This window comes from Saccopteryx leptura, chromosome 7 (genome assembly GCF_036850995.1).
Source record: "Saccopteryx leptura isolate mSacLep1 chromosome 7, mSacLep1_pri_phased_curated, whole genome shotgun sequence".
Classification (NCBI taxonomy): domain Eukaryota; kingdom Metazoa; phylum Chordata; class Mammalia; order Chiroptera; family Emballonuridae; genus Saccopteryx; species Saccopteryx leptura.
Window position 1 is genome coordinate 10571776 of NC_089509.1, and position 17219 is coordinate 10588994.

General features: G+C 44.2%; 1 protein-coding gene across 2 annotated transcripts in view; it reads left to right on the forward strand.

The window, feature by feature from the left end:
• Positions 1-17219, forward strand: part of CCDC93 (coiled-coil domain containing 93) — a 101279-nt gene that overhangs the window by 68944 nt on the left and 15116 nt on the right. For both annotated transcript variants that reach the window (XM_066345798.1, XM_066345796.1), the window contains exons 14-19: positions 7442-7515; positions 8671-8752; positions 10062-10133; positions 11343-11396; positions 13255-13317; positions 15919-16027. In XM_066345798.1, coding sequence (XP_066201895.1) covers positions 7442-7515; positions 8671-8752; positions 10062-10133; positions 11343-11396; positions 13255-13317; positions 15919-16027 — 454 coding nt within the window. The remainder of the gene's footprint in view (positions 1-7441; positions 7516-8670; positions 8753-10061; positions 10134-11342; positions 11397-13254; positions 13318-15918; positions 16028-17219) is intronic.

Sequence of the window (17219 nt, forward strand, 5' to 3'; positions counted from 1 at the left end):
TTTGTATATTGCTTTGGGTAATATGGCCACCTTGATTATATATATTCTTCCTAACCAAGAACGAGGTATATTCTTCCATCTCATTATATCTTTTCTGATTTCCCTTAACAATGGTTTATAGTTTTCATTATATAGGTCCTTTACATTCTTTGTTATGTTCATTCCTAAGTATTTTATTTTTTTTGTTGCAATCCTGAAGGGGATTATTCTTTTGAGTTCGTTCTCAATTGTTTCATTGTTGGCATATAGAAAGGCTATTGACTTCTGTATGTTAATTTTGTATCCTGCGACCTTACTGTATTGGCTTATTGTTTCTAGTAGTCTTTTTGTGGATTCTTTGGGGTTTTCGATGTATAGGATCATATCATCTGCAAAAAGTGATACCTTTACTTCTTCTTTTCCGATATGGATGCCTTTTATTTCTTTGTCTTGTCTGATTGCTCTGGCTAGAACCTCTAGTACCACATTAAATAAGAGTGGAGAGAGTGGACAACCCTGTCTTGTTCCTGATTTAAGGGGGAAAGCCTTCAGTTTAGTGCCATTTAATATGATGTTAGCTGATGGTTTATCATATATGGCCTTTATCATGTTGAGATATTTTCCTTCTATACCCATTTTGTTGAGAGTCTTAAATATAAAATTGTGTTGTATTTTATCGAAAGCCTTTTCTGCATCTATTGATAAGATCATGTGGTTTTTGTTCTTTGTTTTGTTGATATGGTGTATTACGTTAACCGTTTTACGTATGTTGAACCATCCCTGAGATTCTGAGATGAATCCCACTTGATCATGATTTATCTTTTTAATATGTTGTTGTATTTGATTTGCTAGTATTTTGTTTAGTATTTTAGCATCTGTATTCATTAGAGATATTGGTCTGTAGTTTTCTTTTTTTGTGCCATCCTTGCCTGGTTTTGGTATGAGGGTTATGTTGGCCTCATAAAATGTGTTTGGAAGTATTGCTTCTTCTTCAGTTTTTTGTAAGACTTTCAGTAGAATAGGAACCAGGTCTTCTTTGAATGTTTGATAAAATTCACTGGTATAGCTGTCTGGGCCTGGACTTTTATTTTTGGGGAGGTTTTTAATGGTTTTTTCTATTTCTTCTCTACTAATAGGTCTGTTTAGGTTTTCTGCTTCTTCCTGCTTCAGTCTAGGAAGGTTGTATTGTTCTAGGAATTTATCCATTTCTTCTAGGTTGTTGAATTTAGTGGCATTAATTTTTTTATAGTATTCTACAATAATTCTTTGTATATCTATGGTGTCCATGGTGATTTCTCCTCTTTCATTTTGGATTTTGTTTATATGAGTTCTTTCTCTTTTTTCCTTCGTAAGTCTTGCCAAGGGTTTGTCAATTTTGTTGATCTTTTCAAAGAACCAGCTCCTTGTTCTATTAATTTTTTCTATAGTTTTTCTGTTCTCTATTTCATTTATTTCTGCTCTGATTTTTATTATCTCCTTTCTTCGGCTGGTTTTGGGTTGTCTTTGTTCTTCTTTTTCTAGTTCCTTAAGGTGTGAAGTTAAGTGGTTCACTTAGGCTCTCTCTTGTTTGTTCATATATGCCTGAAGTGATATGAACTTCCCTCTTATCACTGCTTTTGCTGCATCCCATAGATTCTGATATGTCGTATTATCATTTTCATTTGTCTGTATATATCTTTTGATCTCTGCACTTATTTCTTCTTTGACCCATTCATTTTTTAAAAGTATGTTGTTTAGTTTCCACATTTTTGTGGGATTTTTTTCCTCTTTTTTGCAGTTGAATTCTAGTTTCAAGGCTTTATGATCAGAAAATATGCTTATTACAACTTCGATTTTTCTGAATTTGCTGTTGTTGTTTTTGTGGCCCAACATATGGTCAGTTCTTGAGAATGATCCATGTACACTGGAGAAAAATGTATACTCAGTCACTTTGGGATGAAATGTCCTGTAGATATCTATCATATCCAGGTGCTCTAGTGTTTTGTTTAAGGCCACTGTATCTTTGTTGATTCTCTGTTTGGATGACCGATCTAGAGCCGTCAGCGATGTATTGAGGTCTCCAAGTATGATTGTATTTTTGTCAGTTTTTGTTTTAAGGTCAATAAGTAGCTATCTTATATATTTTGGTGCTCCTTGGTTTGGTGCATATATATTAAGAATTGTTATGTCTTCTTGATTTAGTGTCCCCTTAGCCATTATGTCTCTGAGTACTTTTGCTGTCTTATAGTCAGCATTATCAGAGATGAGTATTGCTACGTCTGCTTTTTTTTGGATGTTATTTGCTTGGAGTATTGTTTTCCAGCCTTTCACTTTGAATTTGTTTTTATCCTTGTTACTTAGATGAGTTTCCTGTAGGCAGCATACAGTTAGATTTTCTTTTTTAATTCATTCTGCTACTCTGTGCCTTTTTATTGGTGAGTTTAATCCATTTACATTTAGTGTAATTATTGACACTTGTGAGTTCCCTATTGCCATTTTATAGATTTCTTTCTGTTAGTTGTGTGTCTTGTTTGATCCTTCTCTTTCGTTTTTCTATCTTTTGTTTTTATTTGGTTGTATTCCATATATCTTTCCTCTGTTGCTATCTTTTTTATATCATGTCTTCTGTGGTGGTTTTTTCAATGGTGGTTACCATTAAGTAATGAAAAGGGTCCCTACCCTGTTCATTGTAGATCACTATTTTGTGAGTACCTTTGCACTCCATCATCCTTTGCTACTGTTAATCTCCATCCTCTCCCCCTCCTTCTTTCTTTTTGTTGTTGTCACAGTTTAAATTTGGTTTTATTGTGTTCTTCTTGGAGCTTTTACTTGTGGCTCTGTTTTTTTTTTTGTTCTTTGTATCTGATTGGAGAACCCCCTTTAGTAATTCCTGGAGTGGGGGTTTTCTGATGATAAATTCCCTCATCTTTTCTGTATCTGTGAATGTTTTTATTTCTCCTTCATATTTGAAGGATAGCTTTGATGGGTATAGTATTCGTGGCTGAAAGTTCCTCTCTTTCAGGACTTTAAATATTGGGGTCCACTCTCTTCTAGCTTGTAGAGTTTCTGCTGAGAAATCTGATGATAATCTAATGGGCCTTCCTTTATATGTTGTATTCTTCTTTTCCCTGGCTGCCTTGAGAATTTTTTCTTTGCCATTGGTTTGTGCCAATTTCATTATGATGTGCCTTGGAGTAGGTTTGTTGGCGTTAAGAAAACTCGGAGTTCTGTTTGCTTCTTGAATTTGAGGCTTTAGTTCTTTCCTCAGGCTTGGAAAGTTCTCATCTATTATTTGTTTGAGTATGTTCTTCATTCCATTTTCTCTCTCTTCTCCCTCTGATATACCTATTATTCTTATGTTATTCTTTTTGATGGAGTCAGATAATTCTTCTAGGGCTATCTCATTTTTTTTAATTTTTGAGTCTCTTTCTTCTTCTCTCTGTTGTGCCTCAAGTTGCTTGTTTTCTATTTCACTAATCCTCTCTTCTATCTGGCCTGTTCTATTAGCGAAGCTTGTTACCTCATTTTTCAGCTCGTGAATTGAGTTTTTCATCTCTGTTTGATTTGTTTTTATAGTTTCAATTTCCTTGGAAATATATTGTTTGTGTTCATTGAGTTGTTTTTTGAGCTTTCTAAATTGCCTTTCTGTGTTTTCTTGTATATCTCGGAGGATTTTTAGGATTTCTATCTTAAATTCTCTGTCATTTAGCTCCAAGTTTTCCAATATATTAAATTTTTTCTCCATAGATTTTTTCTTATCTAGCTGTGTTACCTCTCTTTCTTTTGTATCCATGATATTCGATTTTCTCTTCCGTAATAGCATTTGAGGGTGGTTTTGTTGATAGTATTAATGAGATTTAATAAAGAATAAAAAGTTTAAAAAAATAAAAAATAAAAGTTTTTTTTAAAAAAAATTAATAATGAAATAAAGAAAAATAATATAAAATTAAAATAAAAAAAAAAAGAAATTATTCCCCCCCTCCTTTTTTCCTCTCCTCTCCTCTCTCCTCTTCCTTGAGAAAATCTTGTGGTGAACTGTGAATTATATTGTACTAAATAGAACAAACAGTGCCTGTAATGGAGGGCCTGAATTGGGGAGAAGTAATAAAGGGGCAAAAAAACAAGAAAAAGAAAAAGAAAAGGGTGTATGGACCCACAAAAAGCAAATAAGGAAAAAATTTGGGTCAAGAATAAAATGATTTGCTTTTAAGTGTTGGTTGACTAAGACTTATGATGAGAGGAATAAGAGGGAAACAGGAAAATGGGGGGACAAATTAAAAAATTACTATTGTATTTAATGGAACAAGAACTAGATAAAATGGAGAGCCAGTGATGGGAGCACTGATAGTGTGTTAAAAAGGTGAAGTAAAACCCCCCCAAAATGCCACAAATATAAATTTGAGTCCCAGATAAGATATTGTTCATTATTGAGGTTTGAATGAGAGGAGACGTAAAGGAGAAAGGAAGAAACTAATATAGAGGGAGAAAAGAAAGAGAGAGAGAACAAAAAAAAGAGGGAACCACTAAAAGAAGAAAAGAGAAAAAAGAGGAGAGAGAGAGAGAGTTAAGGGTTTTGGAGTGCAACTCTCATAGAGAGAAAGGAAGAGGAAAGAAAAGATAATGGGAGATGTAACACTTATGGGTAGTGTAGTTCAAGGAGAGGAGAGAGTAAGACCGGCAGAGAGTTAAACGACCAAATTGGAGGAGGGAAAAAAAAATCAAGAATGAAGATAAGAGAAACAAAGGAACAAATGTAATAAAATGGGATAGGTTATAAAGTCTGTAGATTATTGTTGATTTTGAGAGGTTATCTTCTTGCTTTTTCCTTTCTCTCCCTCTTCCTGGTCGGTGACTCTGTACCCCGGGTTCTGCCCCTTTGGCACACTCAGGTAGAGGTTTGCAGTTGATAAGTCTCTATGGCGATGTTGTGTATTGTGCTTTAGTGTTGTTGTCAGTCGAGGCTCATTAGCATTTATAGGCTCCGACAGTGAGAGAGTCCATGTTCCTGGAGCCTCTCTCCTAGTCTTTCCTTCCTCAATTAGTAGCCTGATAATCCAGCTATGGGGTTGCTGCTGCCTCTGCCTGGATAGTAAGAGGCTCAAAGAGCTGGCCACTCCCCACTCTATTCCCACTAAGCACAGGGCTCTGGGTAGGCTCAGTCAGTCAGAGCTGCTAGCATAATCAGGCGGGGCTTCCACCCACTTCAAAGACCTCTGGCTCTGCCACTCTGTCCGGTAACACGGGCAGGCACCCACTCCCGGGGTGCGTGGAGGAAACTCTCACTCACTATCTGCGCGCGCAGACCAGGATGTCAGGCCAGCCGCCTCACCCTCTGAGTGAAACCCCTCCCGCATGGAAAAGTTCCGGCGTTGGACTTGGCTCTCGCTCCGTCCCCGTGCGCGGCTTTCCCAGGGCGCTGGGGCAGTCCGGAGATTCCACCTTTGGCCCACACAAAGGCCTCTTACTCTGCCCCTCTGTGGGGTAACACGGGCGCCCACTCCTGAGGCACTCGGAGGAATCTCTGGCTCACTATCTGTGCGCAGACTAGGACATCAGGCTAACCGCCTCACCCTCTGAGTGAATCCCCCTCCCGCACGGAAAAGTTCCAGCATTGGAATTGGCTCTCGCTCCCTCCCCATGCGCGGCTCCCTCAGGGCGCTGGGGCAGCCCAGAGATTCCGCTTTCGGCCCACACAAAGACCTCTGACTCTGCCTCTCTGTTGGATAACACGGGCGCCCACTCCCGGGGCTTTGGAAGGAATCTCTCGCCCACTATCTGCGCATCCCGACCCGGAGATTGGGGCAAATGGCTGCCCCGCTTGTCTTTCTTTGTGTGGGTTTGGCGCGAGTCTTAGCTTGTATTGCCCGGGTTGCGACAGGAACAGTTTTTCCTCGGCTTGGATCTCTGTGCCACAGCCTGGTTCGGCCGTTTGTGCCGCGGCCTGGATCTATTCACCCCCTTTGCCCGCCTTAGTTTCTATATTCTCAGTTCCCAGAGAAAGCTGCCCTGTTAAGGTTAGTGAGGAAGGTGGAGCATTTCTTACTCCCTATTTCCTTCGGGGTTTGGTTATATATTTAACCAATTTTTCGCTCGACCATACCTTCGGGTGTATTGCGAAACATCTGGAGGCTCCAAGGATAGTTTTTTCTGTTTCTGGTTGAAGATCTTGTTGAGTTTTGGGGGAGATTTATCGGTATTGCTTCCTACCGCGCCATTACTGTGACGTCATCTCCTTACGTTGTTTTTTTAAATAGGTAACACATTCACATGGCTCAAAATTTAGAAAGTACAAAAAGTGTACTCCTGTAACTCAGCCATATAGTCTCCAGAGGTAACCAGTGTAACCAGTTTCTTATAACTCTTTCCGGAAGTACATTATGTATATACAAGTAACATGAATATTCCTTTATACATGTATGCACTTAGTACATACATTCCTTTACACTAATTGTGGATGCATATTATACTTGTGGTTTTGTACCTCTTCTTCATGTAACAGTAGATATTAGAGATCATCATAAAAAACTACATTATGTTTTTTTGTATAAATTTACTTTTATTATTTGATGTCAGTATTTCAGTGTAATTGGTTTCCTTTGTAAGCCCACATATTCTTTCTATGCATTTAGAAATGTTTTCTTATGAGGAATCCAAATATTTTGTTGTGTTTTTTTTTTTGTTTTTTTTTACAGAGACAGAGAGAGAGTCAGAGAGAGGGATAAATAGGGACAGACAGACAGGAACGGAGATAGATGAGAAGCATCAATCATCAGTTTTTCGTTGCAACACCTTAGTTGTTCATTGATTGCTTTCTCATATGTGCCTTGACCGTGGGGCTACAGCAGACCTTGAGTCCAAGCTGGTGATCTTTGCTCAAGCCAGATAAGCCAGCACTCAAGCTGGCAACCTTGGGGTCTCGAACCTGAGTCCTCTGCATCCTAGTCTCACGCTTTATCCACTGCGCCACTGCCCGGTCAGGCTACATTATGTTTTTAATAGCAACTTAGTATTCTATTATATGATAGAATTGTACACTTTATAAGTTACACTTAATGTTTATAAAATTTTTTTAGAAATCTAACTATCTGACTCAGAAAATAAAGCTGAAATTATTCAAGAAGATAGATTTAACCCTGTTCCTATTAATAGCCATGATGCTGGCATTCTGAAATTCAGACCCAGGTCTGTCTGTCATAGAAACTCATTTATTTCCCCCTTCCTGCTGAAAGGCACCTGTTGTCAAGTTACTATTGACTTTTTATCTATTTGCTGCTGTGATTGAAAGCTGTTGCGGAGGTTTTATTAACCAGCAGCGTGCATCAGGAAGGATCTGGTGTCGACCTTTCCAGGTTTTCCTCCACGGCCATCCTGTGGGCTCGGACTGTCAGAGTGGAGCACAGGTGGAACTGAGGGGACCGAGGATAGAGGGCCACTGTCTGTACTCCCTCAGCTCTAGCCACAGTGCCTCCATTCTCTCTTGCAGTTGAAGAGTTACAGTGAGAAACTGGACAGGGAACAGGCTGCCCTCGAGAAGATAGAATCCAAAGCTGACCCAAGGTAGGAAGTCTCAGCATGTGCCCAGTTTCTCTCTGAGGAAAGTAACTTTGCCAGAACCTAGTGGCTTCATTGGTTGGAACACAGACTAAGGAGCCGGGGGTCATGCATTTGTCCTCATACAGGTAGAGCTTTTCACGTGCTGTCCAGAGGGTGCCGCTGCTCCAGCACACGCTGAGGTCAGCTTGGCCTGTGTGTTCCTTCCAGTTGCCCTGGGGATCAGAAGCACTATGTTTTGGGGTTTTAATGTTTTTTCATTTTTCTGTTTTTAAATACTAAGTAATACATTCACAGTACAAAATAGCATGTGGTGAAGAGTCGCCCACCCCATCCCTCAGACACCCAGTTCTCCCTGGAGTTGACCATAGTTACCAGTTCTTAACAGCTCTCATTCTGGCCATGTCTCCTTGGGAGTTAAGGTGCAGTCTTTTCTGCCAAGAACAGCTGCTGCATTGTTGGGTTTTTTTGTTTGTTTGTTTTATTTTAAATGAATTGTCTCTACACAATTTAAGTTATATCAAAGAAGTACTTACATTTCACATTTTTGTCACCAATTTGTTTGGGTGGTAAAATCTCTTAAGTGTCACTCACTTGAATGAGATTATGAAATCATGAAAGGCTTCAGGCACAGATTTGGCAGTTCTGGGTTTGATAGACATTTTTAGCAAAGAAGTACTCACAGCTTACATGGCTTTATAATTAGAAACCCTTCTGTGATGATATGGAGCAAAAGTACTATTAGACACTTGACATTTTTATTTTCAAATTAGTGTGTTTAATGACTGTAATATCTTTTTCAGAATGGATATTAAAAATGATTTTCATTCTGTCTGTGGTTTGAGTACTGTTTGGAAATTGGTATCACTAAGTATACCCAGTACTCTGAAACTCCTTGCTATTTCTGCAGTTGGAATTTTAATTCTGCATTCTGTGATGTTTGTTTGGGGGTAGCCAGATGGACTCTAGCACGTAAATGAATAATGATGTCAGTTACATAATGGTAGTCTTCATCGTTTGTGAAGAACCCATTGGACACTAGAGAGAGACAAAGAAAATTAAAAAGGAAATTCTTTCTTAGCCAGGGGCCTGTTTTTAGCTGTGACTCATACAATCATAATGACTTGCTATATGTCATTTTTTTGGTTTTTTTCTCATCAGTATCCTACAGAACTTGAGAGCACTCGTAGCCATGAATGAGAACCTGAAAAGCCAGGAACAGGAGTTTAAAGCACATTGTCGAGTAAGTGTTGTTTGGTGTCAACAGACATTCAACCAGAAGTCTTGTAAAATGTATGTCTTGCTTTGCCTCCCCTTGTCCTGGGTGCCATCCGGTCCAGGTGCAGTCAGAAAAGTGGGTTCATCCAGCAGTTAGGGGTCAGTTGTGTGAGAGGAGTAGAGCACTGTGGTAGGCACTCTCCAAGGTCACCAGGGGTGAGTTAGATTAGTAACTGTGAGTGCCAAAACCCAAAATTGAGAGCACAGTCTTACAAACAATGTTTTCTAATTTACAAATGTATTTAAAAGAAGTCCTATCAAATATTAAAGGATAACATTGTATAGAGCCAGGGATGTCCTGAGAACCTGGGGCGTCTGTGTGTGTGTAAGCCCTCGTTTCTGCCGTCTGGGAGCTCATCTGGTAGTGGGGGTGATGGGGGCGCCGGTGCCTGTGAGCACAGCAGAGGCCGGAATGGGGCCCAGTGAGCTCTGTGTGAGAGGAGAGGCCCATCTGGCTCAGGCGCCATCCGGAACTGGATCTTACTTAAGGGCAGGTGAGGATGGCAGGCGGAGGGGAGGGGCTCGGTGAGGTAGGGCTGCAAGTTGGAGGGGACCAGGAAAGTGGACAGGCTGTGGAGGAGGGGAGACAGTGAAGGCCGATTGAAAGTGGGCATCAAGCCACCCATTCATTTCATGCCCTAGCGCTGCTGCCCTTTACAGAGAAGGCCCTTCTGACCGGAGAACTGCCTGACGCCTCCTGACAAAAGCTTTCCCAGGTTGAAAAGTGGAGATAAGGGCAGCTAGTTCCTAATGGACTTGTCTTAGCATAAACTCACAAAATATGAAAATAAGATTCTGGGTCAAGTTTTAAAAAATGCATCCAATTTCTAGCTTGTCCAAGTTTTTTGTTTTTTTTGTTTTTGACAGAGACAAAGAGAGAGACAGGGACAGACAGGAAGAGAGAGAGATGAGAAACATCAATTCATTGCAGCTTCTTAGTTATTCATTGATTGCTTTCTCATATGTGCTGTGACCAGGGGACTACAGCAGAGCGAGTGACCCCTTGCTCAAGCCAGTGACCTTGGACTTCAAGCCAGTGACCTTTGGGCTTCAAGCCAGTGACCATGGGTCATGTCTATGATCCCACGCTCAAGCCAGTCACCCCGTGCTCAAGCTGGTGTGCCCGTGCTCAAGCCGGATGAGCCCACGCTTAAGCTGGCAATGTCGGGGTTTTGAACCTGGGTCTTTCGCATCCCAATCTGGCACTCTGTCCACTGTGCCACCGCCTGGTCAGGCATGTCCAAGTTTTGTAACTATCTGTGTCACTCTTACAGGAAGAGATGGCGCGGCTGCAGCAGGAAATCGAGAACTTGAAAGCTGAGCGCGCACCAGGTGGGGAAGAAAAGGTAAGACCTGGCAGTCCTCACACCAATAGGCGCTGCTCTGACAACAGACTGTGGAGAGGTTTCTAAAGTACTAACCCCAGGAAGGACGAACCCCTAACCTGGCCCCCTGCATGTGCCTTTCTCAACTGGTCTCATCACATGATGTTCATAGGCACCCCTTCCTCCCCTTTTCTTTCTTCTGGCGGGAAGAGGCAGCAGCAGTGTGGACGGCAGCTAGCCCAGACCAGTTACCAGATTACAAGTCTCTGCTCTTCTCCCTTTAGGGAATGGGTGTTTTCAGGAACCGTCTGCGCTCTCTTTCCTACTCACCCTGTCCTTCTCTACATTTGGTCCCAGCTTCCTCCTTTCCCCCTTCACTCCTGCCCATGGACATGCCCCCTTACAAGGCAGCAGTGAGCAGGGAACAGTGGAGCAGGGCTGGCCTTGTGCTAGCGCTCCCGCAGTGCGGTGGCTTTCGGGACCTGAGGAGCATGTCTGGCTCTCTGAGCAAAGGCTGGCTCTCCTGGGGAGCTGGTGGGGATTTCCATCAGGTGTTACGTTGTAACACAAGGACAGGAAAGAGGTGTTTCCCTCCCAAGTGATATTTTAAGAATTGCTGTGTTTTTTTTCCCGTCTCACATACTCACCGATGGCACCATCTCCCTGTGGTAATGTGGGACTTGAGGCTTAGGAAAGGAAAGGGCCTTGTGCCATCCAGCCGGCAGGAGTGCGCCCTGCCCCGTGGCTTAGGGGCTGGGAGGGACGCCGTGGTCTCTGGGCGTGATGGCTTGTGCACTTTCAGCCAGGCTGCACCACTCATTCCGCCAGGGAGAAGGGGGACGGCAGGACCTGGCTGTGCAGTGCACTGGGGTCCTGCGGCCATCGTCACGCATCCTGCCTTTTCAGTTTCTAAAACGCTGAACCTTGGAGGCTCCCATTGTCAGTCAGCTCAGTCAGCTTCTGAGTTCGCACACAGCCCAGATTTCTCTGATCCCATTTCTCTCCTCAGCATTCGCATCTCGTTAGGGGGATTGTTACATTCAAAGATAAGGTGAGCTTATTCGTGTGAAACAGATTTAAGAATAATTTAAAATCTGGGACCATACACAACTGTTCAAATTCTGTTTCCTGATCAACTGGGCTTCATTCCACTCCTTCCAACATCTGCACCCTCAGCTCTTATCCCATGCACCTTACTCAGAAGCTGTTTCTTACTATTGATCATTTCAGAACCCCTCCAGTGGGGAGCCGAACAGTGCCCCCGCCCCTGCAATGACTCATAATGTAAGTACCTGACCATTGTCGGGCCGCTGGTGTCCTCTGTGGGTGTGGCGGCCGGCCTTTCTCTCCCATGATAGTTTCTCATGCCTGCTTTAGTTTTCTCTCTGGCCAGCTCCTATCTGTGGGCTGTTAGGAGCATTGCCCCATTTTACACAGCTGGCCCCCCCGATGGAGGCAGGATCTCAGCAGGGACGGCCCGAATGCCACCATTTCGGAGGTGGGGTCCTTGCACCTTGTGCAGGTGTTCTGTCTGTCCTCAGGCATCTGTGCTGACAAGGAGCGAGGCCACATAGGCTGTGAGGGGTGCGGGTAGTAGTGCCCAGGGAAGGGACTCCTCTCTATGCTGCTACCGTCCAGGGTCAGCAAGCTGTGAAGGGCCAGACAGTAAGTCTGCTATAGAGGTCATAGCCAATATGTAAATCAAGGACGTGGCTGTGGCCCAATGAAACTTTACAGAAATAGAGAGTTGAACTTGGCCCAAGAACTGTAGGACTTCTTGGGGCCATAGCTTGCTGATCCCTGTCCTGGGTTAGAGTGCTCCCAGGACTCCAGAGCTCCAGCAAACCTCCAGGAGAAAGAGAAAAGGGAGAGGAGAGGAAAAGAGGAGCAGGACAGCCTCTAAACGTTTCCCTTCGTTAGGGTTTCTCCTCCCTTTCTGCCTAGAACTTGTAGAAAATGAACTTCAGGACTCCTGTAGTGAAGTCTGTAGGGTTTGCCTACAGCTGAGCCCTGGGGAGGAGACTGTGTGTTGTTTCTCTCTCCCTCTCCCTTTCTGTGTGTGTGTGCGCGCACACGTGTGGTGTGTGTGCATGCATGCGTGTGCATATGTGTGTGTTTGGGAAGGGGGCACTTCTGACACCATTATAGCTTTCTCTTACTCAACAAACCACCTGGCCATGTCTCTTACCACATTGGGTCCGGTGAGCCAGCTAGTTTCTCTCTTAATTCAATGCTGTCCAAAAGAACTTTCTACAGTTGTAGGAATGTCCTATATCTGCACTGTCCAATACGGTAGCCTCTAGCTACATGTGGTTACTGAGCCTTGAAATGTGGCCACTGCAATTGAGAAACTGATTTTTCTTTTAGTTGATATAAATTTACTTAGCCACATGTGGCTAGTGGTTATCGTATTAAGACGGTATAGCTCTAAACACAGATGGCAAACCAGCATCGTCTCCAAACAGAGGCATAGGACAGTGGGTTCTTTGGGTCACTATGGTCTCTTCCTCCTCATAGTTTGTTTTGGGTGGGGGGGGGTAAGGGCACATAGATTTGGGGGATACTTTACTCAAGAGCACTGGATTAAGCCTGGAACCCAGAAGAAGGAAGAATTGTTATAAAGGGATTTTAATGCCTAACCAGGTGGTGGTGCAGTGGATAGAGCGTTGGACTGGGACGTGGAAGACCCAGGTTCGAGACCCCGAGGTCACCAGCTTGAGTGCGGGCTCATCAGGTTTGAGCAAGGCTCACCAGCTTGAACCCAAGGTCGCTGACTTGAGCAAGGGGTCACTCGGTCTGCTGTAGCCCCCTGGTCAAGGCACATATGAGAAATCAATGAACAACTAAGCAACCGCAGAGAAGAATTGATGCTTCTCATCTCTCTCCATTCCTGTCTGTCTGTCCCTCTTTATCCCTCTCTCTGACTCTCTCTGTCTCTGCCAAAAAAAAAGAAAGAAAAAGATGTTAAAGGGTGTTGAAGGCCTCACATGACATAGGACCCAGACCCTAAACTTGGCCATTTGAGAAGAGAAATTTGGGACCTTAGAATGGGGGAGAAAAGGTAAAAAGCATTCAACTTCAAGACTTCATCAAACAATGAAAGCTTCCTATTCCCAGATAATTGTCTTTTTCCAATTTTTAGGATGACTTAGACAGACGATATAATATGGAGAAAGAAAAACTTTATAAGATCCGTTTACTACAGGTGAGTAAAACATAAGAGCACAGAAATACGTGAATGTATCTAGCTGGGTGTGACTGTCCACACAGAATGGGGAGTTTTGGTCTCAGAACTAGAGACTCGTTCTAAGGCTGCTGCTTGCTGCCCTTCTCTCGGGGGTAACTCGTGGTTTTTAAGATGCTGATAGTACACCTTTCACTCTCATCTTGTTTGATTTGTCACTCTGGTTAGAGAGTAGGTATTAGCCTCATTTTCTATATGAAGAAATTGAGTCAGAACTGTAAGTACTTGACCAAGATCAAGCACCTGGTAAGTGCCAGAGCCAACATTCAGGTCCCAGTGTTCTTGTCTGATACTTTTTCTCTAAAATTGAGTGCCCACTTTAACTGTCTTAGTTGATAACCTTGGAGGTTTGTGAGGACATCGGTTATGGGGGATTTAGGTTTTAAATTTGGCTGTAAAGCCAAATTCACAGAGTTAAAATCACATTGCAAAAACCTCTTACATTGCTGGGATCTGGCTCACAGTAGCTCAAAGCCAAGAGTTAACTTGTGTTGTACTCTGGGAAGGGAAAGCCGGGTTTGGCAGAAGTGGCCAAAGGGCTGCAGAGGCCACTGGGACCCTGTTCTTTCTATCTCCAGCTCTTGCTTATTTTGCTGAACTGTTTGGTTAAATTCAGGTGAGTTAAATTTGTCCTTGATACAAGGATGCTGTACTAATCTTTAAAGAGACATGGAACTAAATAAAATAAAATCAGGACAGTACAACTGTGTGTTTATGACTGTGTGACTACTGTATATTTAGTGTTGCCTTAAGTCCCAGGAATAGTAAGTGGGGTTGCCCATTTTTTGGGATCTGGCTGGCTCTTTGAGGACCAAGATAAGTACCAAGCTACATCCATATACATCAAAGTGCAAGGGAGCTTATATGCGAATGGCCAACTGTGTATAGCTTCAGACAAGCTAGAGGGAAGCTGCAGTGAATTCACAAGGACCTAAGCCAGGGCAGGATTGGTGGAGATGGAAATGAACTGGCAGGGGAGAGATGGAGAAGCCGTGTCTGCTGGAACTGATTGATGGGCAAGAGATAAAGAGGAGTCAAGGGTGGTGCTTTGATTTCTGACTTGGAGAGTAGGGTGTTATTCATTGAGAAAAAGCCATAAAGGAGAAAGAATAGGGCTGAAGGGTTTGGGAGTGTGATTAAATGTTAATGAGATACGTTAGGGGCTTTTAAAGGTTGGGGTACTCAACTATGTAGAAATGTCAGGGAGGTAATAGGTATTGAGTCTGGGTTGGGGGTTAGGTGTCAGCACTGTGGAGGTGATAATCGAGTTTGTGAACTTGTAGGCCAAGAGGAGACCCAGGGAGCAGAGGAACCGCGAATGAGGGTTGAGAGCACGTGGGCAGCTGAAGGCAAGGAAACAGGAGCCAGCGTTCTCGTGGGAGCTGAGCAGAGCGCCCAGTAGGGAGAATGGTCAGGGTTGCTGGAAGCTAAGAATTGCCCATTAGATGTGTCCCAGAAAAGCTGTGTGGTGACAGTGGCAGAACAGTTTCAGTGGGGTGTTGGGAGACGCCAGAAATAGTGCAGGGTGACAATGACTGGAGGGCATGGGGAGTTAGAGGAGCAGAGGGTGTGGTCTCAGGAAGTCTGGCTGTTCGAAGGAGAAGACAGGCTGGGCGACCAGGGTTTAAGGAAGGGCTTTTTTAAAGGAGTGAGAGTACTGATGAGAAGGAGTAGTTCTCCTCTCTACTGAGAAAGGAAGAGGTTAGAGATACAGTAAAAAGAATGAATAATTGTATCTTTTGATTGCTAAAATAGAAACAGGAGTCAGAGCCTGAGCACCCATGGGAGTGTAGCCTTGGCCAAAAGGAGCGATGCGTGTTTCCCTCCTACCAGAATGGGTGGTGGGTTTCTGTTTGGAGCCTCCTGTTCCCCAGTGACTTAGAGATCCACACCTGCTGTTGTGAGTGAAGCAGGACTGGGGGGCCGGGACTAGGAGGCACAGGGAGAGGCCGCGCCAAGCGCTGCTCCGTCCTGAGACTGGCAGTGTGTGCTGGGAGCTGAGCCGTATCCTCTGGCAGCTGCTGCCCCGGGAGCCCGCCCTCTCCCTGTGCTAAACCGCACTGTGCTGCCTCTCCAGATACAGTCTGGGAGGCACTGTGGCCACTAGACCCCCATCTCCAGTGGAGAAAATACTGCAGAGGAACTTTAGGGGTCAATTGCAGGAGCTTTTCAACCTGGCAAAGGGAGTTGGAATTTATACAGAGGCAGCAACGTGACATCAGTTCCTTGTCACCTGGCACTAGTGAAATTGGCTACTCTAGAGTATTTGGGGGCCTGGTGGGCTGGCCAGGCTCTCTGGCCACACAGCCCATCCCCTTCAGAATACTCTTTCCTTATCCATTACTTTGATGCCCACTGTGGTTCCAATCCGCAGCCACACCGGCCCCATGTATTGTAAGATTAGAATCTGAGACGGAACCTCAAGCCAACAGTGGAGTTTTGGGCCGGCACTCCAGGGCATGTGGCTGTGCTCTGTGTGGTGGAGAGCAATGTTTGGGCTCTCCAGAGAACACCAAAGACTTTTACTAAAGAGTGTTGTCTTCTCCTCCCTTTTGCATTTAGGCTCGAAGAAATCGAGAAATAGCAATTTTGCATCGCAAGATTGATGAAGTACCCAGCCGAGCCGAGCTAATACAGTATCAAAAGAGATTTATTGAACTCTACCGGCAGAGTAGGTGCATCGACCACAAATGAGCTATCAAGCCTGGTCCTGGGGGGGACAGGAGGCAAAGGGGTTTCCCCATGCTAGTGGCGTGGAGCATGCACCCTACCTAGCACAGGGGTGAAAGCTCCCGCTGGAAAGGGCTTTGTTTCACTGTCGGGCCAACTCAGCACTCATCCCACAGAGCCCTGGTGGGTAACTCATAATCCTGGGGACAGCACCAAGTGCTCTTACCGCCTTCTCCGTGAACAGTTGACTCCAGTTGAGCTCTTATAATTTCCAAACCAGCCTTCACCCCAATCAGCCATGTGCTCCACTGAGCTCCCAACCCACCTCCCAGCATTATACAGAACATCGTGACACCATTGTCTTCTCTAGATCAGTTTCCACTCATTGTCCTCCTCTACAAACTTTCTGGCTTGTGTGGCCCTAGCTTTTACCGGTACTGTATTCACCCAGGAATCCAGGACTGGCTCCCTCCACCTCCTATCAGGCCAGAGTGGCCCTCAAAGCTGTCAGTGCCTTTCTGTTCCCATGGCTACTGCCGTATCTGTTCTTACTTGTATCACAGCTCAGCTGACTGACCATCAGCTGGTCTGCAGCCCCTTCTGCAAGTCTCTTACTCACACATCTGATTGTGTCACTGCTCCCTCTGCTGAGAAACCTTCAGGAGCTCCCCAAGGCCTTCTAAATAGGCCTCTCATTTTTCCAGGATCCTCCCCAATCCCAGTGGCTGCCTGGGGGCCCCTTCCTTTCTTGTAAGTCCAAACTCTGGCCTCACCAGTCCATTCACTGCCTCTGAACACACTATGCACTTTGACACATGAGGCTTCTACCCCTCCTATTAGCTGTGTCTGGGACCTTTTCTCCTCTATCTGACAAAATCCTTCAGTACCCAGCTCAAATATCCTCTGTAAACAGGTTCCTCTAGCATTCCACTTTTACATGTCCCCTGGACACCTCTGACTCTACAACTACAAAACTGAATTCAGCCTTCCTATCTGTTTTTTCTCTTGGTCACTGGGATCGCTGTCTAGCCAAGCTGGGCCCCCATTAATCCACTCTGACTCATACCACTGTGCCTGTTAAAAGTTCTGCGTAATAGGAAAGTCTATTTCTTTATCACTGCCTGGAGTCTGACTCCTTCTCTGCACTCTTGCCTGGAAAATCCTTCTCAAACATAAACTTTATCATTTATAAT